The sequence below is a fragment of the Somniosus microcephalus genome, chromosome 8, assembly GCF_052327205.1.
Source record: "Somniosus microcephalus isolate GS21.2 chromosome 8, FLI_Smic_1.0, whole genome shotgun sequence".
Classification (NCBI taxonomy): domain Eukaryota; kingdom Metazoa; phylum Chordata; class Chondrichthyes; order Squaliformes; family Somniosidae; genus Somniosus; species Somniosus microcephalus.
In genome coordinates this window covers 229489643-229512147 of record NC_140994.1, presented here as the reverse complement: position 1 = coordinate 229512147, position 22505 = coordinate 229489643, and the positions used below count along the sequence as shown (strand labels likewise).

The 22505-nt window shown below is 46.5% G+C and overlaps 1 protein-coding gene across 7 annotated transcripts in view; it reads left to right on the top strand.

The window, feature by feature from the left end:
• Positions 1–22505, top strand: part of LOC147114145 (teneurin-2-like) — a 1360318-nt gene that overhangs the window by 1085213 nt on the left and 252600 nt on the right. For all 7 annotated transcript variants that reach the window (XM_085995783.1, XM_085995782.1, XM_085995780.1 and 4 more), the window contains one exon: positions 17951–18067. In XM_085995783.1, the coding sequence (XP_085851909.1) occupies positions 17951–18067 (117 nt within the window). The remainder of the gene's footprint in view (positions 1–17950; positions 18068–22505) is intronic.

The window sequence follows — 22505 nt, the reverse complement described above, 5'->3', positions numbered from 1 at the left end:
TTTTTAAAATATTACCATCTAAACTTTTATCACAGTAGGAGTTTTCTATCCAGAACAGTTTGGTTGTGATTTTAACATTACCACTTGCTGTGTTTCATTAATGTGCAGTATTGGAATGCCATTCCACCATTACATTCTGACAGTGTTTAGCTCTGTCACCTTGCGAAAAATGACTCCTCACTTCCCACAATGCCACGCCCTAGAAATAATCTTATTTTTTAATCAATAAAAGAGTACGTTCCATTTCTATATAAAGGTTATTGAATAATTTATTGTACACTACAGGCTTTATCATGTGATTACTTATGGATGTCCCATTAACTTGCTAAAAAGCCCTTGAAGTACATAAGAACATAAGAAAAAGAGCAGGAGTAGGCCATTCGGCCCATTCAATAAGATCATGGGAGATCTTCTACCTCAACTTCACCTCCCCACACTATCCCCATATCCTTTGATTCCCGTAGTATCCTAAAATCTATCGATTTCGGTCTTGAATAAACTCAATGACTGAACCTCCACAGCTCTCTGAGATAGAGAATTCCAAACCCTTGAGTGAAAGAATTTCTCCTCATCTCAGTCCTAAATGGCCAACCCCTTATTCTGAGACTGTGAACCTCTGGTTCGAGACTACCTAGCCTGGGTAAACATCCTCCCAGCATCTAACCTGTCAAGCCCCTTAAGAATTTTATATGTTTCAATGAGATCACCTCTCATTCTTCTAAACGCTAGGGAATATAGGCCTAGTCTACTCACTCTCTCCTCATAGGACAATCCCCTCATCCCGAGAATCAGCCCACTGAACCTTTGTTGCACCCCCTCTAAGGCAAATATATCTTCCTTAGGTAAGGAGACCAAAACTGTACACAGTGCTCCAGGTGTGGTCTCACCAAGGCCCTATATAATTGCAGTAAGCCTTCTTTACTCTTATACTCCAATGCCTTTGTAATAAAGGCAAACATAACATTTGCTTTCTTAATTGCTTGCTGTACCTGCATGTTAACTTTCTGTGACACCCAGGTCCTTCTGAATACCAACATTTCCCATTCTCTCACCATTTAAAAAATACTCTGCTTTTCCTACCAAAGTGGACAACTTTACACTTCTCCACATTATATTCCATCTGCCATTTTCTTGCCCGCTCATTTAAAATATCTATATCCCTTTGCATCCTCTTTGCGTGCTAGTTTACTTTCCCACCTAACTTTATCATCAGCAAACTTGGCTACATTTCACTCGATCCCCTCATCTAAGTCATTGACATAGATAGTAAATAGCTGAGGCCCAAGCACTGAACCTTGTGGTACCCCACTAGTTACAACCTGCCAACCCAAAAATTACTCGTTTATACCTACACTCTGTTTTCTTTCCGTTAACCAACCCTCAATCCATGCCAATATATTACCCCCAATCCCACTGGCCCTAATTTTTTGTAATAACCTCTTGTGCGACACCTCAGAATAAGGGGTCAGCCATTTAGGACTGAGATGAGGAGAAATTTCTTCACTCAGGAGGTTGGTGAATCTTTGGAATTCTCTACCCCAGAGGGCTGAGGAGGCTCAGTCGTTGAGTATATTCAAGACAGAGATCGATAGATTTTTGAATATTAAGGGAATCAAGGGATATGGGGATAGTACAGGAAAGTGAAGTTGAGGTAGAAGATCAGCCATGATTTTATTGAATGGCAGAGCAAGCTCAAGGGGCCAAATGGCCTACTCCTGCTCCTATTTCTTATGTTCTTATCAAATGCTTTTTGAAAATCCAAATACACTGCATCCACTGGTTCTCCCTTATTTACCCTGCTAGTTATAACCTCAAAAACCTCTAACAGATTTGTCAAACACAATTTCTCTTTAATAAATCCGTGTTGACTCTGCCCAATCATGTTATGATTTTCTAAGTGCCCTGTTACCATGTTCCTAATGATAGATTCTAGCATTTTTCCCTACTACTGATGTCAGGCTAACTGGTCTATAGTCCCCTGTTTTCTCTCTCCCTCTTTTCTTGATTAGTGGGGTTACATTTGCTACCTTCCAATCCATGGGGACCTTTCTAGAATCTAGGGAATTCTGGAAGATCAAAACCAATGCATCCACTATCTCTGTAGCTACCTCTTTTAAAACCCTAGGATGTAGGCCATCAGGTCCAGGAGACTTTTAGGGCTGGATTTTGTCAATGGAGCCGACTTGGAGGCGGGACTGCTGCTTGTCATGTCAATGTCCCGCCTCCATCCTCACCTGACCATTCAGAGGGATTTTCCCCTGATTGAGCTTGTTAAGCCCGACCGGCGGGCTCAGCAAGCCAGTTAGGGAAGAAGTCACTGACAGATCACGTCAACGTCAGATGTGCGACCTGTCAAGGCTTCTTGAAAGAAGAAATGACAACGTTTGACAGCTCTGAGAAGCTGTCAAACACTGACATTCTCTTGAGTTTGGTTCGTTTTTGTGGTGAGGACTGAAAAAACATTGTAAAAAAGTAAATTTCAGATGTCTGATGGATCGGAGGGTCCATCAGCCATTACCTGAAATTGATAAGGTGGATGTCCGCTCTCCCGATCCAGCACGGCTAAAGGCTACAGAAATAAAAAAAAGGTAAGTGAACACTTTTTTAAACTTATCACTCACCTTGCATACTTACCACTCCACACTTGCACCCATCACTCACCTCTACACCTTACTTCCAGATGCCTCCGACCGCCGCAGACCTCCTCCACATCTCCTCCAACCCGGCGGGGTTCTCCGAGGTCGGGAAGCCTTCACCTGTGAAGGTAAAATGGCACTAATCCCCTTTTCTGCCTGTTAACTACCTGTTAACAGGCAGTTAAAAGGATTAAAAGCCTTTCCCGCCTCCAGGAGATGGGACCCGAAGCTGCATATCCTCCCGCCTCCTGGCAAAAGGGCAATTTCTCCAATTTTACGTGCTGTCCCGCCTCCATGCCCGCCTCCTTGGGGCTTGGAAAATTGAGCCCTTAATCCCATTAATTTCACCAGTACAATTTCTTTACTAATACTAATTTCTTTAAGTTCCTCATTATCACTAGACACTTGGTTCCCCACATTTCCAGAATGTTATTTGTGTCTTCTACCGTGAAGACAGATACAAGGTATTAATTTAATGTCTCTGCCATTTCCTTATTTCCCATTATAATTACTCCTGTCTCTGCCTCTAAGGGACCCACGTTTACTTTTGCTAATCTCTTCCTTTTTACATATCTACAGAAGCTTTCACAATCTTTTTATGGCTGGAATTTTGCAGGCCCTACTGACTTTACCAGCAGGACCTAATTTGAATGTGAGGCCTCAGTTTACCACCTGCAGCCAGCCAGCTTGAGAGGCTGGCTGGCTGCGGGCGGTTGGGCCTCAGTTGCGAGGGGTCGGTCCAGGGGAGGGATCGCAGGAGGGGGGGTCGGGATAGGCGAAGGGAGGTCAGGATCGGTGAGAGGGGATTAGAGATCAACGGGAGGGGGTTCGACGATCGGGAGGTGAGAGGATTGCGGGGGCCGGTCAGGAATCGGGGTGGGGGGGCTGGTGGGAGGGGGCAGAGGATCAGCAGGGGGCCAGAGGATTAGAGCCGGCCACTGGAAGATCGTGACTGGCCTCATCATCGTTGGCGGGGGTGAGGCCTGGAAATGCGATCGGAGACCTCGTGGTGGGGTTTCCGATCACAGGGGGGGTGGGTTAGGTCAGGACCTGGATCCAGGGGGTAGGTATAAAGCCATTTACCTCCTGGATGCAGCAGTCCCCGCATCTGTTTAACTGCCGGGTTTCACGAATGAGTGAAACCCGTCCACACGCAGTTAAAAACAAAATGGCGGGGGCAAATAGAGGCTTCCAACCCCATTTCAACATTTAAATTACGGCAACGCCCCCTGGCACGGATTGGTCTTCCAACCCCCGGGAATACAAGTTGGGCGGGTTGGAGGCGGGATTAGGTCGGGATTCACATTTTTAACAATTTGACTGCCCCCACGCTCCAAACACACCCGTTTTTTTTAATGGGAAAATTCTGGCCGATGTCTCTTCCTAGTTTACTCTCATTTTATTTTCTCTTTAGCAATTTTTTGGTACCCATTAATGCACATGTGCTGCATGAGTTGCAGCACGGGGCAAGCCACCTTTTGTGTATTATCTAGCTGTATAATTTGTTTTGCTGCTGAACTAATAGCCAGGATCTATAGTGTCAGAGCACTCAGCAAGATTGAGAAAAATAGGAGAAAATATGAAATAAATCAAGACATTGGGGGGAAAATTCAATCGCGCCCCCTTTGGGGCGCTAACTTCGCTGGGATGCTACTTTTAGCATCCTGAAAAAGTTAGTGCCCCACGCCGTGAATTGAGTGGTAGCTCCCCCTCCTTCCTGGGGCGCTACCATTCAATATCGCGGCGCTAGGTGCAGCAGCGCTAGGTGCAACAGCGCCACGTGCGTCGGCATGTAGCACTGTGGTATTACAGGCCTCCCTCCCCTGATTAAAGGGGAGGAGTCTAGCGCAGCGTGCACTGGGGCCCTGCTAGACCATTCGCGGCCATGACCCCGCTTGAAGAAGCGGTAGAGGGTAGGTGCTGGCATGCGGCCCAAAAAAAATGGCCGCCTGGCACCTACCCTTTAATTTGCGCCGCCGCGACTGCAAAAACGCCCCCCTGACTCTGTCGGACATGTTGTCCAGCGTTAGGTCAGGGGACGCGACCGAAGTTTGCGGCCTGGGCGCTGCGCACAGCGATGACGTCATTGCCGGAGGCGCAGCACCGCGGGGCTCTACCGACTACTGCCGCCACTAACCTCCCACTGAACTTCGCGGGAGGCGTTAGCGGTGCCGCGCCCAGGCGCTAGTGGCTTCGCGCCCCGTTAACGGGAGGCGCAAAGCAGCCCCATTGTAATTTTGAGGTAAGCATAGAGTATGATTGTCCATGTCATATACCCTGGTTTAAGCCCAGTCTGTATCAGATCATAGCATGATACAGCACAGAAGGAGGCCATTCAGCCCAACGTGCTTGTACCGGCTCTTTGGTAGAGCTATCCAATTATTCCCACTCCCCTGCTCTTTCCCCGTAGCCCTGCAAATTTTTTCCCTTCAAGCATTTATCCAACTTCCTGTTGAAAGTTACTATTAAGTCTGCTTTCACCACCAGACCACAACAACGCATGTAGAAATATGTTTCCTCATGGCGGGTCTTTTGCCAATTACCTTAAATCGGTGTCCTCTGATTACTGACCCTTCTGCCACTGGAAACAGTTTCTCCTTATTTACTCTATCACAGCCCTTCATGATTTTGCACACCTCTCACAATGCTATGTGCAGAAGGGGAGCAGGGGTGGCAGAAAGGTGACAAGGCAAATTCCCAGAGAGGGAAGTAGAAGAACAGAGGGTGAGCTAGCCTGTACCAATCTCATTAAGCTCCCAGCAGCTAGTTCAAAAGCAGAGGGTTCAGAATGGATTGCTTTCCCAATATCTTGCTCGAGAGAGAGAGAGAGAGAGAGAGAGAGCAAGAGAGAGAGAGAGATGTGCAGAGGGTGGGAGAATCTAAAGAAGGGAAAGGAGTAAGTCATTAAATAGGGAAGTGGCAAGAATAAATTTTATAAACATTACTCACTTAAGATCACAAAGAAGATCCAGTATGTGCTTTTTGTCTCAATAACACTGCTTTTCTGAATGCCTTTCATTGCAAACTGGCAAAGCCCTGAATATCCACTGATTCATGTGTCATAGATATAGAAAAGAGTATGATTGTTAAAACGAACAAGACCTTGACTTCTACAGTGAACAGTTGCAGAAAGAAGGCAAAGCTGAAGCTTGGGAATGAAGAGTGGTGCTTTTGAAATACAATTGAGTTTTTCCATTACATGTGGGATTACATCAGGCTTCCGGTTTTAGACTTTATTTTTGAAGGACACAGCTGGTGGTAGGCTGATTGTAATTGCCTTGGTAAATACCATAAAACAAAGGTGCAATAACAGCACCTTCCTCTCAAAATCTCCCCCCCACCAAAAAAAATGACTTAGTTTGAAGAGAGATCTGTAATTTCAAAAGCAAAAAAAAAATCTGCATGCCTGCCATCGTACAGCAGGGAGAATAGCCAAAGCAACAAGGAGACAAAATGTTGAATTGCTGGTTGCTAGGTAGCATGTTTGCTCCTGGGAGTGAGAGGTGAGACTGGAGATCGGTATATGCTGTTTTGGTTTCCTTGAGATTAGTGACTTTCTTGCATTTAAACCTCTTGGGCACCTCTTACGGTGAACCTGTGTGAGCAATTAGACATTAAACGAGATACAAACTAATTTCTCTAATAGCGAATAACCACAACTACCTGTGAGTAATTTGTTTTTGTTTAGTTTTCTTAATTTGTTGCATCTTCCACCAATGTTCATTTTATTTGAAGAAAATTACAGCACAAATGGGGTAATGGAGGAATGTAACCTCGTTAACTTTATATGGATGGTGAATACATTTATAATTCACTGTTGAAAGAGCACAGTATTCTTTGAGGTCCCATTTTATTTTGTGTTAAGACCCAATATTCTGAGTTCCCATAATTTTGCCTGATCACCCAGGGGCAGCATTGGCAATTGTAGAAGTAAAATATATAAGATTCGAAAATACCAGTGTCTGACAGAGGACAATGGGCAATAATCCAATGTGATTAACAAACGACTTCAGCTTTACTGTTCTGGTTCGTCACGCCATCCGAATCTCTCAATTCAATTACTTGCTGGTAATCCACTGCTGTCCCTCCGGTGTTCTATATGTAATATATGTGACACACTATTGTCTATATCATGCAGTGAAATAAAAACCAATAGCACTTCACTCCAAATCGTACGATATGTCAACACGCCAGTTCCAGTTTGTCATTGCCCAGCATCACTGGACAAACACTTGCCACAAGCACTATAAGCCTCGCCACCCACAAACCCCAGCATTGTGTGTTACACAGAATTACAGGCTTGAGCATGCTTCAAGAACATAAGAAAGCAGGGACAGGGTACTGAATTTGGATGATCAGCCATGATCTCATTAAATGGCAGAACAGGCTCGAGGGGCCGAATGGCCTACTCCTGCTCCTATCTTCTATGTTTCTATAAGACACCTCAATATTGAAACAAAATTGATAAACCATGCAAGCTGCACTTTTGGGGTTTTGTTATTTCATCTCAACCCTCCAATGTGTAACTGCCCTTCACCACACTTTGTCATTTTGCATTATCACACAATGGCAGTGGAACAAAAGAAACAGTTAACAACAAAGGGTGATAACTAGATATTAAGAAACAAAGATGGCAGTGGTAGATCACAGGCAGTAATTCAATCTCGGGGCTCAAAAGGATAACAAATGAGATCATCTGAAGCCCCCAAATGAAATGCTTTTGTAACCAACTGGCAGCCATTCAATATTTATGTTACTCATCGGGGATATAACAGTGAAATTAAAATTCTGTTTCCGCAATTACAAAGTGGTATCAAAAAAATACTTCAGCTGATCATTCATTTGTTATTCGTTCCTGGGATCTGGATGTCGCTGGCAAGACCAGCATTAATTGCCCATCCCTAATTGCCCTCAAGAAGGTGGTGGTGAACCGTCGCCTTGAACCGCTGCAGTCCGTGTGGTGAAGGCACTCCCACAGTGCTGTTAGGGAGGGAGTTCCAGGATTTTGACCCAGCGACGATGAAGGAACGGCGATATACTTCCAAGTCAAGATGGTGTGTGACTTGGAGGGGAACTTGGAGGTGGTGGTGTACCCCTGTGCCTGCTGCCCTTATCCTCCTAGGTGGTAGAGGTTGCAGGTTTGGGAGGTGCTGCCGAAGGAGCCTTGGCGAGTTGTTGCAGTGCATCTTGTAGATGGTACACACTGCAGCCACGGTACGCTGGTGATGGAGGGAGTGAATGTTTAAGGTGGTGGATGGGGTGCCAATCAGGCAGGTTGCTTTGTCCGGGATGGTGTTGAGCTTCTTGAGTGTTGTTGGAGCTGCAGTCATCGATTGGGCTTGTACTCGCTGGAGTTTAGAAGGGTGAGAGGGGATCTCATTGAAACTTATAAAATTATGGCACGACTGGACAGACTAGATGCAGGGAGGATGTTCCTGATGGTCGGGGAATCCAGAACCAGGGGTCACAGTCTAAGGATACCACAGAAGGCAGTCGAGGCCAATTCATTAAATATATTCAAGAAGGAGTTGGATATATTTCTTAAGGCTAAAGGGATCAAGGGGTATGGGGAGAAAGCAGGTACCGGGTACTGAACTTGGATGATCAGCCATGATCGCATTGAATGGCGGAGCAGGCTCGAGGGGCCGAATGGCCTACTCCTGCTCCTATCTTCTATGTTTCTATGTTTCACACTCCTTACTTGTGCCTTGTAGATGGTGGAAAGGCTTTGGGGAGTCAGGAGGTGAGACACTCACCGCAGAATACTTAGCCTCTGACCTGCTCTTGTTGCCAAAGTATTTATGTGGCTGGTCCAGTTAATTTTCTGGTCAATGGTGACCCCTCAGGGTGTTGATGGTGGGGGATTCAGCGAAGGTAATGCCATTGAATGACAAGGGGCAGTGGTTAGACACTCGCTTGTTGGAGATAGTCATTGCCTGCCACTTGTGTGCCATGAATGTTACCTGCCAATTATCAGCCCAAGCCTGAATGTCATCCAGGTCTTGTTGCATGTGGGCATCGACCACTTCATTATCTGAGGAGTTGCAAATGGCACTGAACACTGTGCAGTCATCAGCGAACATGCCCATTTCTGACCTTATGTTGGAGGGAAGTTCGTTGATGAAGCAGCTGAAGATGGTTGGGCCTAGGACACTGCCCTGAGGAACTCCTGCAGCAATGTCCTGGGGCTGTGATGATTGGCCACCAACCACCACAACCATCTTCCTTTGTGCTAGGTATGACTCCAGCCAGTGGAGAGTTTTCCTCCCGATTCCCATTGACTTCAGTTTTACTAGGGCTCCTTGATGCCACACTCGGTCAAATGCTGCCTTGATGTCCAAGGCAGGCACGCTCACCTCACTTCTGGAATTCAGCTCCTTTGTTCATGTTTGGACCAAGGCTGTAATGAGGTCTGGAGCCGAGTGGTCCTAGCGGAACCCAAACTGGGCATCAGTGAGCAGGTTATTAGTGAGTAAGTGCCGCTTGATAGCACTGTCAACGACACCTTTCATCACTTTGCTGATGATTGAGTGTAGACTGATGGGGCGGTAATTGGCCAGGTTGGATTTGTCCTGCTTTTTGTGGACAGGACATACCTGGGCAGTTTTCCACATTGTTGGGTAGATGCCAGTGTTGTAGGTGTACTGGAACAGCTTGGCTAGAGGTGTGGCAGTTCTGAGCACAAGTCTTCAGCATGACAGCCGGAATGTTGTCAGGGTCCATAGCCTTTGCTGTATCCAGTGCACTCAGCCATTTCTTGATATCATGTGGAGTGAATCGAATTGGCTGAAGAGTGGCTTCTGTGATGGTGGGGACCTCAGGAGGAGGCCGATATGGATCATCCATTCGGCACTTCTGACTGAAGATGATTGCAAACGCATCAGCCTTGTCTTTTGCACTCATGTGCTGGGCTCTACCATCATTGAGGATGGGGATATTCTTGGAGCCTCCTCCTCCCGTTAGTTGTTTAATGGTCCACCACCATTCACGACTAGATGTGGCAGGACTGCAGAGATTTGATCTGATCCGTTGATTGTGGGATCGCTTAGCCCTGTCTAAAACATGCTGCTTCCGCATATTAGCATGCATGTAGTCCTCTGTTGCAGCTTCCCCAGGTTGGAACCTCATTTTAAGATACACCTGGTGCTACTCCTGGCATGCTCTTCTACACTCCTTATTGAACCAGGGTTGGTCCTCTGGCTTGATGGTAATGGTAGAGTGAAGGATATGCTGGGCCATGAGGTTACAGATTGTGGTGGAATACAATTCTGCTGCTGCTGATGGCCCACAGCATCTCATGGATGCCTAGTTTTGAGCTGCTGGATCTGTTCTGAATCTATGCCATTTGGGTAGATCCCAGTGTTGTAGGTGTACTGGTAGTGCCATACAACACGATGGAGGGTGTCCTTAGTGTGAAGACGGGACTTCGTCTCCATAATGACTGTATGGTGGTCACTGCTACCAATGCTGTCATGGAGAGATGCATCTGCGACAGGTAGATTGGTGAGGTCGAGGTCAAGTAGGTTTTTCCCTCGTGTTAGCTCTCTCACCACCTGTCGCAGGCCCAGACTGGCAGCTATGTCCTTCAGGACTCGGCCAGCTCGGTCAGTAGTGGTGCTACCGAGCCACGCTTGGTGATGGACATTGAAGTCCCCCACCCAGAGTACATTCTGTGCCCTTGCTACTCTCAGTGCTTCATCCAGGTGGTGTTCAACATGGAGGAGTACTGATTCATCAGCTGAGGGAGGGCGGTAGGTGGTAATCAGCAGGAGGTTTCGTTGCCCATGCTTGACCTGAAGCCATGAGACTTCATGGGGTCCGGAGTCAATGTTGAGGACTCCCAGAGCCACTCCTTCCCGACTCTATACCACGGTGCCAGGACATAGCCAGGGATGGTGATGGAGGAGTTTGGGATATTGGCTGAAAGGTATGATTCTGTGAGTATGACTATGTCAGGCTGTTGCTTGACTAGTCTGTGGGACAGCTCTCCCAATTTTGGCACAAGTCCCCAGAGGTTGGTGAGGAGGATTTTGCAGGGTCGACTGGGCTGTATGTGCCATTATTGTGTCCGTAGCGATGCCGAGTGGTCCGTCCGGTTTTATTCTTATTATTGCTTCTCGTAGCGGTTTGTTACAACTGAGTGGCTTGCTAGGCAGTTAAGAGTCAACCACATTGCTGTGGGTCTGGAGTCACATATAGGCCAGACCAGGTAAGGACAGCAGATTTCCTTCCCTAAAGGACATTAGTGAACCAGATGGGTTTTTACGACAATCCGGTAGTTTCATGGTCACTATTACTGATGCTTGCTTTTTATTCCAGATTTATTTAATTAACTGAATTTAAATTCCCCAGCTGCCATGGTGGGATTTGAACTTGTGTCGTCCAGATCATTAGTCCCGGCCTCTGGATTACTAGTTCAGTAACATAGCCACTATCCCACCGTACCCAAAACATCTTGGGTTACCAAAAACACCCCAAAACTGCTCATTGGAACCACTGCAGCTTAGAGTACTTTTCAGTTGGAAACCTGCTACAAGTAGAATGCAATGGGAGCAGCCTTGGTGTTGGATATGTATACCTCCATTTTGAGGTAGCCTTTCTTGGGAATTATCTGGTCAGCCTCAGATGGAAATATGGTCTGTTATGGTAGCTGTGGAGTTTCTACTTTCAGTAACATTCTATCTGTGTTTTGCCCTATATATTTAAAGAGAATCAATGTTAATCTATTTGAACAATACCCTTTGGACAAAAGCTGATCAAGTACTGTATGAAAGGTCTGCCTTTTTCACCTAAATTAATTGTAAGTGGACACTATTGTGTTTTTATCCTTCTCCAACTTGGATTTTTCCTTGCAATCTTCGCCTTTTATTTGTTCAAATTAATTTTTCCATGAACTATGGCCTCTCTTTGTAATGTATCTAGGGCATGTGGTATGTTTGCTTTTAAATGGAATAGCAACAAGAAGAATCTTGCTATTTAGTTATTAGGGAATATCATGGTCAATACCATTGACTCATCCTTTTTTTCCAAGCATTTGATCCCTTCCCCTTCCTCTTCTCTGCCATTACACCTCCCTCCCTTGTTCCATGGTTCTGAAGTCTTTCTTGTCCCTTGTGCCTCTGATGCTCTTTTGTCAGCCCCAGATCTCTGACCTCACCGCCCTACTGACCATACTACGTACCTATGACTTCTTCCTCCCACAAACAAGCAGGCTGAAGGGCCTGTATCAAATAATGCTACTCCCGCCTCCTTGCGCGTTTATAGCAAGAAACATGAAACAGATAAAACAAGATGGGACTATCCCAAGCCAACATGCACTCTGAAACTAACGTAGTATTAATGTAGGTAATAAATAGATGTCACAGTGCAGGGAAGCTGTGATATCAAAACCGATTTTGAATGGTCCTTTTTCTCACCAGTTTTGCCACAGCCGTTTGAGGCCTGAAATCGGTATAATTTAGCATCAAAGATATTAGAGAACTATTACACCCTAAAAACACACACTATTATATAGATGGGTGTATTATACTGCAGCACTCAATTACTTAACATGTACAAGTAGAGGATGGGATTTGAACATGTGCACCTTTGACTGTTCAGCCCTCAAATAGAAACTGGAAACAAGGCCTGATCTGGATGAGCCCACCCTTTAACCAGGGATTTTAACCCAGGCCCATCTGGACTAGAGTCCGACCTGCAACAAGGGATTTGAGATAGTATTGCAATACACTGTATGTTGCTCTCTTATTATCAAAGAAAGAAAAACTTGCATTTATATAGTGCCTTTCACGACCACCGGACATCTCAACGAGCTTTACAGCCAATGAAGTACTTTTGGAGTGTAGTCACTGTTGTAATGTGGGAAATCAGGGTTGTGTTGGTTGGCAATTGGAACACATGAAATACCTGCCTGCTGATCAGACCATTAATTGTCTTCCTGCCTGTAACATTTGCATATTGAATTGTCATTGGCCCGCAGGCATCTGTAAGGAATACCTATTATATTCACATGTGATCACATGCTGAGTTGTCATTGGCCTGCAGGTATCTGTAAGGACTGCTATTTTTTTGGAGGACCCAGGGCCCTGACTCCATCTTGTCCACACGGTGCTGTATTGATTGAGAAAGCTTACAGACCTGATGCTTCATTAGAAGAGTTTAAACTGTAATACTCCGTTGTCCTGCAATTTATTAGTTTTGTACAAAGTGTGCAAAACAAGACACTGCCCATTCCATTTGCTTTTGGGTTTAAATCAGGGCAGACACGATGGGCCGAAGGGCCTCTTTCTGTGCTGTATAACTCTATGACTCTATATCTAGAGAGGAGTCCAAGCTCGGACAAGGGATTTAAACCCTGACCCTTCTAGATAGAAATCCGACTTTCAGCAGGGGATTTGAGCCCAGGTCCACCTGGACGAGGACCTCTTGTTCTGGTGAGGATTTGATCGCAGAGGCCCCAAGTAGGAGTCTGGCGCTTGGCCTGCAGTTAGAGTGCTGCTGCTGTGTTTGACAGTTTTCTTGGAAATGAGTGCCTGAGGTACAAGAGCAAAAAAAAAAAAACAGGAAGTGAAAAGCTGCCAGTCTGTCATAAAGTAAAATTTACATTGTGAAATGGCATAATTATTCACCCATAGTGTTTTCAATTATTACCTCATTTCTGACACAACGATTACAAAATGATGTACTATCCAACCTTTTACTCCGAGGAATTCATTACTGCTCAAACGTCCTCTTTCTCCCAAATTAACTTTTTATGAGTAGAGCTAACTAATCATTTTTAAGCAGGGTGTTTGGTTATTTTACCCGTTGAAATATGCACTTCTTCAAAATGAGTGCAAAAGAGCACCATGATTCTGAGGATGTCTATTAATTATTTCCTTTGGGTGTTGTGAGCAGAAAGGTGTAAATACAGAGGTCCCAGAATTATATTTGCAGTTGTCACTTCTAGATTTAACTAATTTTGCCTTTTGATTACCCAAACATTACGAGGTATGAACCCATGTAGAGTTCACCCTCCGTGTTTCTCATCCATGTTAAGCAGCTCCTTTTTTTGGAGATTCTTATTACAACACTTCAGTTTTTTTTTCAACATTTCATGTAACAAGTTCAGGTGAATCAGGTCTGAGTCATGGACGGAGCAAGGGTCTTGAAATGTAAACAATACGTTTGTATATTTTGTGGAAGCAATTCCACTTGGAATTCTGGAAGATCAAGTCTGAGACAGCAGTGACATTCCACTTCCCCAGTCCTTCTGCCCACTGCCTCCTTACAGATTAAAGGACCTTGTAACCCAGACGTCCTGTTTTAGTGAAATTCCCAGGACCCATTTCTGTAGAACCCCAATCGATGACTGTCATCATTTTCTTTGTGGGAGTTTATTGTGTATGTATGGCGGTGGTGGCGTGGAAGAGAGACACTGTAGACAATGGCACTGTACCGTGTGTGCATGGGGAGAGAAGGAGAGACACTGGGCTGGTTGTAGTCCCGCCTCCATCGAGTTGTAGCCAACCCATGTGATTTTGACTTGATTGACCTTGTTGAGCCCACCCAGCGGGCTCAGTAGGCCAATTTAGGGCCACCCGGCAACAGGTGACGTCACAGATTGATATTTCATCTGTCAAGACCTTTTGACAGATGAAGTATCTGCGTTCGACAGCTGTTTGAAGCTGTCAAACACTGACAATCTGTACTCTAAGTTAATTCCTTCCTGTCAGGATGATTTAGAGATCTCCCTGGAACAGAAACCTGAATGCTGGAATTTTTGACAGATCGCGGCCATTCTGCTTTCTGTGCCAGTGAGATGAGGGATTCCCGAGACCTGAAGGAAGGAAGGCTGTAAAGGTATGTAAATGTAAGTACAACTTCTTTAAACACTTTACACACACCAAACACACTTACCTCTGCACTCATGCACCCATCACTCACCTGAACACCTCGACCCTTCCAAGCCCTTCATCCCGACAGCCCATCTCGCTAACTTGGCGTGGTTTGGAGCCATTGGGAATCCCACATTTCAACAATGAAAATAGGGATTAGACTAAAAACTGCCTGTTAACTATCTGTTAACAGGCAGTTAATTGGCACTAATCCCCTTCCCGCCTCGGGGAGGCGGGTCCCAGTGTGGGTTGGGTACCCGCCTCCTTTGAAACTGGCATGGAGGCAGGATGGGTTCGTGCCCCCCGATTTCGGGATTTTATCCCCCCACATGTCTCCAATCCCGCCTCCACAGCCCAATGAAAATCCTGCCCACTGTGTAGACAATGGCACTGTACCGTGTGTGTATGGGGAGAGGAGGAGAGACACTGTGTAGACAATGAGGCCAGTAGGCGGGAGTTGGGCGAGTGCGGAAGGAGGCTGCGGCCAGGAATCAGTGTGGCTCATGGGAGGGGAAGGCAGTAGGCGATCGCAGTTGTGGGAGGAAAGAGGGAAGCCTGGGCCAGGGGAAAGGTGGGGCCCAGAGGAACACTTCTTTAAAAAAAACTTAACTTCACAACCCTCTTCTGAGCTTGCTGTTGCTTGGCGCTGGATCCCCCCGACGAGGTTGGCACCAGGTGCCAACTCATAGCACAGAGTTAAAATAGTGTCGGGGCCTGATTGGCATTGTCAAATACCGGCTTTTGAATGACAGTGAGGCCCTCGCCTGACTGCCTGTCTGCCTGGAGCAAACGCTTTACCCGCTGATCAAAAACACCCCTGTCGTGTTTGGCGCGGGGTCGGCGAGAAGACGGTGAGTGCCATGCTGCCGCGATCGTAACTCCCCACCGCCTCCACGCGCCAATCTTGCTCATTTATGGGGTCTGAAGGGATAGACTTGTCGCTGGGGCTACAATTCTTCCAGCTGCAAGCTAAAGCCCTCACAGAGTAGTCACAGCCAGACAAGCAGGGAGAAGCTTACCCCTGCTCCGTGCAGGTAGGATGTGTGTTCTCCCCCCCCCGGGCCCGCCCTCCCACAAGTGCTCCCTGAAGAGTCCAGTCTATAAATGGCCACAAAGTATCTGGAACACACTCAGGCACTCAAACCAAATTATGAGGAACCCTTCATTTGTATGAGTTTTGTGGCTTGATGGATCCTTGCACACGGTTGCGGCACATGCTCCTAGCACCCAAGGCACTGACCCTGCTCTGACCTCAGCACATCATACGTGTAGTAGGTGCCTGGCACCCAATAATACAGAACCCCAGCGCTCGAAGGTGCTACCGAGTGGTTAAGCTCACAGACAGCAATAGTGTAAAGCAGGAATCCCAGCATGTGGGGCCTTGGGTACGTTTATGGGGCATAGTAGGGACTGATCGCATAGGTGGTTTGTCTGATGTGTTGGTGCTTTTTTAAAAAAATGGGATACTGCTACCAACTGGCAACGGTGCTACAAATCCCTCCGGCCCGAAAAATATCCGCACCCCCCCCCCTCCCCACCAGTGATCAACTCAACTAGATTTAGCGTTCAATATTACAGATGTTGAATATTTCGGGTATAAAGTCTCAAAAAGGGAGAAAGGGTTACCAAAAGCATTGTTACACAATGTGAATTTACATGCACTTTGTGCATCTCTGATTCGCACTAATAAGTGACAGAAGGATAAAAGTTCTTTGGCCGCATGCTGTTGCTATGAGGGAAGAATCCCACGGCTTGCACTGTCACACAGTACTTCAGGCTGACTGCAATGCCTCAAACTGTGCCTCCTGTTTGCTTCGCATTACATCTCAGGCTGACGCCCACATCTCACACTGCAACAACAGCTACTCGCATTTATATAGTGCCTTTAACACAGTAAAACATCCCAAGGTGCTTCACAGGAGCGTTATCAAACAAAATTTGAGACCGAGCCACGTAAGAGATATTAGGACAGATGACCAAAAGCTTGGTCAAAGAGGTAGGTTTTAAGGAGTGTCTCAAAGGAGGAGAGAGAGAGAGAGACGGAGAGGTTTAGGGAGGGGATTCCACAGCTTAGACCCAGGCAGCTGAAGGCACAGCCGCCAGTTGTGGAGTGTTTAAAATCAGGGATGCGCATTGTGCCTCCATCTGACACAATGGGGGAAAAATTGGGTGAGTAGCACCACCTGTTAGCGCCTAAAGAGGCAGTCAGTGGCTGTAGCGCCACTGGCTGCGCCTCCCGCGGTATTCAGCAGGGGCGCTAATGGTGGCATTAGCCTTTTGCGCTGCGCCGCCACCAATGACGTCATCGGTGTGCGCAGCGCCCCGAACGCAATATTTGGTAGCGAACGCCGCTGTAGCGCTGTTCGCTACCCGCGCCCGGTTCACGGGGCCTTGCTGCGCCGGTGGAGGTGCGGGGCGGCCGCTTTTTCGGCGGCCGCCTGCCAGCACCTCCATCCCCGGCCTCCTGATCCCCCCCGCGGCATTGCCGGCTGTTTCCCGAGAGCCCGGCACTTCTCCTTGGTGCCGGGCTCTTTTGCCGGCACTCGCGATCGGGGCGCGTGCTGTTGCAGGCCCCTCCCCCTTAACAGTGGGAGGAAGGCCTGCAGTACCGCAGCGTGCCGTGCCGCAGCGTGTGGCGCTGCAGCACGTAGCGCTGCGAAATTCACTTTCAGCGCCCTAAGAGGGACGTGGAGCGCCTCAAGCCGCACCCCGTCTCCCTCTAGGGGCACTTCAACTGAATTTGCGGCGATCGCAGCACAAATTCCAGCGCCCAGGCGAACTTTGCGCCGCTTGGGCGCCTCAGGCCAATTTCTAGGCCAATATCTTAAGCTGATTCACATATTTTGCCCTGCACCTCAAGTTGACTCTCACTTTTCACACAATGCATAGCTATCACTCCAACTTTTGACACAGTACCTCCCTTGTCTTGCACAGTGCATTTGGCTGATTCCTGCATTAGACGCAGTGTCCCAGGCTGGCTCTCATGTCTCACACTTAAGCTGACACACTGGCTCATGCTAAATCCCATGATCTGCAGTGTCTTGTTTTTGGACTTGTGGCTGATAACACTTGCATTTATTAACCAGTGATGAAAAATTGAAGCTTTCGCTTCTGCTGATGAACAGTGAAATATTTTTTGAGGAGCGGTGTTTTTGATGATGCAAGCTTCAGGTTCAGGCCACTGAACCTGGTGTAAATCTCAATTTTAGCTCCAGAATGAAATCTTATGGAAACCAAAGCCAAGTCCTTATGAGTAATGAACAGTGCAGTGGTTCAATGTGGAAGGATAGGAAGCTGCTTCACAGCAAGTTTATTGACTAATAATCAACAGTTCATTACAATGAAATAACATGGTCATTCTATATTAGATATATCTTTAAACGCCGTCTAAATATTAATGAGCACTTTTAATATTTTTCCCTCCCTTCCCTACTTAAGCAATGCACCTCCTTGGGCTGAACTGGCAGCTTCAACCGGCTGAAGGACAGATGTTTAAAAATGGAGTCAGAACAGGAGGCCCGAGTGATGTAACAATAGCGCCATCTGGTGGCAGAGGTAATATATCTTTAGTGTGTTGTTCTGTGAAACACAACTGTGCTATGCTTTAATTCCCACCCAGATAGCTTTTGGCACAGTGAAAAATAATTAATTTTTGTTCTCCTTTAGGGAAAAAAAATCTCCTACCCCTCCCTCCCTCCCCCCCCATTTGGGCCCACACATTGACTTCCCCTTTCCCGGTTCACACACATACTGTGTACCTTAGCTATGCTCCTACTGGAAGAGTGAACCGATGATTAGCAGTCGGGCCTTTCTGTGACTGGCTGCTGTCAAGTGCAGATTTTTGAGAGTCATACTTTTCCATTTGCTCATTTCCCCTATCTCTCCCCCACCGCCCCCCCCCCCATCCCCCGTGCCCCCTTCTCTTCCTTCAGTTTGCAGCCGAAATCAGAAGCGCACCATGCTGGTGCCATCCTACCACTGCTTTAAGTCGATAGTTGGTCTGGTAGCTCACTGCACCGTCAAGTCACTGCCAAACCATCCAGTAAAGCGGTGAGAAGATGGTACAACACTACTGCCCCTCTGTACTTCTACTTTTCTCCTTTGGCTCCAAAGTTAAAATTGTTGTGCCTCACATGGGCTCCTTGTAAGCCATCCGACTGATATCTGCGTGTTTTGGCTAGTTACGGGTGCGCTGATCAATTATGAACTGGGAGGGTGAGGAGAGTGCAGGTGATGATACATACATCTGATGAGATTGAAGATATCACCAATACGAGTGGTATCATTTCCCTCCTGTATTCAGCTTGTGGGTAGGACAATACTGCCGACAGGACTAGTCACATCTGAGGTACACTATCTGAGCCAATGCTATCATTCAAATCTTCGCTTCTGTGCGTACTGGTGTTCCACCCGCCCCCGGCCCCCTTTTAGCACAAATTAAAATATAAAATAAATAAATGGGTGTTTTGTTGCTAAGACCTGAAAACATCACAGCTCTCCATTGTGAGCAACCTCTTATTTATTCATGTATTTGTTTTAGTTGTTCTAAATATTTCTTTTAAAATTCTAATAAAGCAGTTACTTGTGCAGCTGGCGATTGTGCTGCGAGGAAAGAGCGGAAATTGTGTTCCATTAAACATATAATTATCTGAGATCTGTTCTAACATTTTATACTCCACACAAGAGCAGACTTAATTAAATGTTTTTGGTTGTAGAAAATCAGGGAATCCTGTTCAGCCTCTTGCTGCAGTTAACCCTTTTTTTCTGTTGCACTGCTAGTTTCATTTACATTTTTTCTGTCAAATATTCTTCCCTTCCCAGCTGATCAGTTAGACAAGTTACCTTCTCCCAGGCCTTAGGCCTTTCCAAGCACCACTTCTTGTTTTAAGGAAGTTCATCAGTTGAAACTAAAACTTAAGTAGAAATAGTATCCAAAAAGTGGAAATATATATTAATGTTTGGCTGTTGGCTTCGAGGTTCACAAATTCTGTTAAGTGTCCCCAGCAAGAGATGGCCACTCAAGGTGCCCCTGTTGTTCGGCTGGCTTCGTCCTTCTCAAGGAAAAAAAAGTCAGTGCTGGTCGGAGATTTTTGTTTCTCTATGTATGCCCTCCTTCATTTTAAATGTGTGCAGCTCTCACCCCAGCTCCACCACCAACCCCATCTCTGCCCATCTGCTGCTGAAACCCTCATCCATGCTTTTGTTACTTCCAGACTCGACTATTCCAACGCTCTCCTGGCCGGCCGCCCATCTTTCACCCTCCATAAACTTAAGCTCATCCAAAACTCTGCCAACCTTATCGTAACTCACGCCAAGTCCCCTTCACCCATCGCCCCTGTGCTCGCTGACCTAACTTGGCTCCCGGTCCACCAACATCTCCATTTTAAAATTCTCATTCTCGTGTTTAACTTCCTCCATGACCTCGCCCCTCCCTACCTCTGTGACCTCCTCCAGCCCACAACCCTCCGAGAACTCTGCGTTCCTCCAATTCTGGCCTCTTGTCCGTCCCCCACTATTGGCGGCAGTACCTTCAGCTGCCTAGGCCATAAGCTCTGGAATTCCCTCCCGAAACCTCTCCACCTCTTTCTCTTCTTTTAAGACGCTCTTTAAAACCTGCTGCTGCGAAGCACCTTGGGAAGTTTTACTACATTAAAGGTCCAAGTTGATGTTGACTGCATCCCAATTACTAGGCCTCAGCTCACTTCCGCTACCAGACTTCAGCTCAACAGCTCACCACAGCCCTCGGCTCTGTCGCTCATTTAAACCGTCAGTTGAACTCCTGAACGCAGCTGCCAGTTAGACAACTCCGACAGCCCACACATGGAGATGAATGAAGTTGTAGCTGAGTTGTTAGCTGAGTCGTTTTTGTGTGCGAGTTATTTATTGATTTCTTTAATCCTTTGTTTCTGAAACAACCTCCTAAATGACTTCCTCCTCTCCATATTAAGAATAACTGATGTGTCAGTGGGTTTATAGCTGAGAAGTCAGTCATTCTTAAAAGGTGAGGATAGCCATGGATGGGGGAATAAGTGTTCGTTTCAGAAGCAAATCAATGAATGACTTACACACAAAAGGAGAAACTGTTTCCACTGGCAGGAGGGTCAGTAATCAGAGGACACAGATTTAAGATAATTAGCAAAAGAACCAGAGGGGTGATGAGGAGAAATGTTGTTTTGATCTGGAACGCACGGCCTGAAAGGGTGGTGGAAGCAGATTCAATAATAACTTCCAAAAGGGAATTGGATAAGTACTGGAAAAGGAAAAAAATTGCAGGAATATGGGGAAAGAGCAGGGGGAATGGGACTAATTGGATAGCTCTTTCAAAGAGGCAGGATGGGCGGAATGGACGGAATGGTCTCCTTTGGTGCTGTATGATTCTATGAAAACAGACAAGTCAGCCGTGACTTTGTTCATTCGAGTGTGTGACTGGAAGTTGGTTGGCGTTGCCATCAAGGGTTATGCAGGGGGATCCTCGGGGTGGGTTATGCTGAGGGCTCTCTTGGAGACTTGTGCTGCGGGCAGTAGTGGGGGTTGACCTTGGGCTGGCAGCAGCTGGCTAGTGGCTGCCACTGACAGCTGTCGACACAGCAGTAGCTGCTTTTCCCACTGCACGTGACCTAGTCTAGTGCCCACGGCACCTGGCTGCAGGCCTTCTGCAGCTGGCGGCTGCCCCAAAGTAAATCGGCTGCTAAGAGCAGCAGCCAGGAAGACTCGATACAAATGGGTCTTCCTGCCTGCTGGCCTTAACGAATCCTGCAGCTTTACTTTGGGGCTGGCACTGGCTGCATACAACCCCTACCATCAGGAGCTGATGGCACTGTCCCACATTAAAGCAGCTCGCGTTATGCTGAAAGTGCCATAGGTTGCATGGTTCATTCCCACAGTAACTTCTGGCCTCGCTGAATGAAGAAAGCTTATTAAGGTTGCGTGCTGAGGAGATCAGCACAAGTTGCAGAGAATTTACCTTTAAACAAGGCCATCAGCAACATGACACGCTCTCAACAAGGTCAATTGCAAAATACAGCGGATGCTGGAAATCTGAAATTAATACAGAAAATGCTGGAAATACTCAGCAGGTCAGGCAGCATCTGTGGCGAGAGAGAAACAGAGTTCACGTTTCTGATCGCGGACCTTTTAGAGTTCTGATGAAAGGTTATCGACCTGAAATGTTAACTCTGTTTCTCTCTTAACAAGTTCATTTGTTTCCTTTTCTTTGCCGTTGTTCCTTAATTTGCCTTTTGCACTTTTAATGCTTCAGAGGTGCTATCCTGTGAATGGTGCTAAGAGCACATTTTTCATTCCATTTTCACCAGCTAGATTTCTTCTTGAGTTGTTAATGCAAAACAACATTTTCATTCGCCTTAACGCCATAAGGAAAACACGGGCTGAAGTCAATAGGGCGATGCATGATAGGTGACTCTCTTTCAATGTTCCCTTCCCTGTGTGGAAATGCCTGGACTCGAGCCCATCACTGCCTCAGGGCAGTGCAGGCCCAGATAGGGAACTTCCTCTGGGTCAAATCAGCAATGTAAAGCGCACCATCTTTGTCAGCTTTTGCTCAGACAGTAAAATGTCACAACTGTTTATCATTTTGTGAATTAAATGATGTGACTCAATTACAATTTTAGCAAAATGAAAGAAAAAACTCTCAGTAATTAACAGACTGAAGGCAGCATTCGCAGAGAATGTGGTGCCATCCTGAGAGACTGCGTGTGATCACAACTACCCAGGTGAAAGGGTTAAGTGTGAAATGTTCTGCTTATCTGTCACCGTGTTTCTCAGCCTGTGTATTACATATCTGAAATGTTGCCAGAGACATTAATTTGTTTGCATTCTGTGCGTGTTTTGTGTGAGATGGAAAGCTTAAGTCCTTTTGAAATAACATTTGAGCATTTCAGTGCAGGGAAAGGTGCAGCTAAATTTGCTGACTGGGAAATGTCACGGGTGCAGCACATTGAACAAGAGAGGAGCAAGCTGACAGTTCAGTCCCATC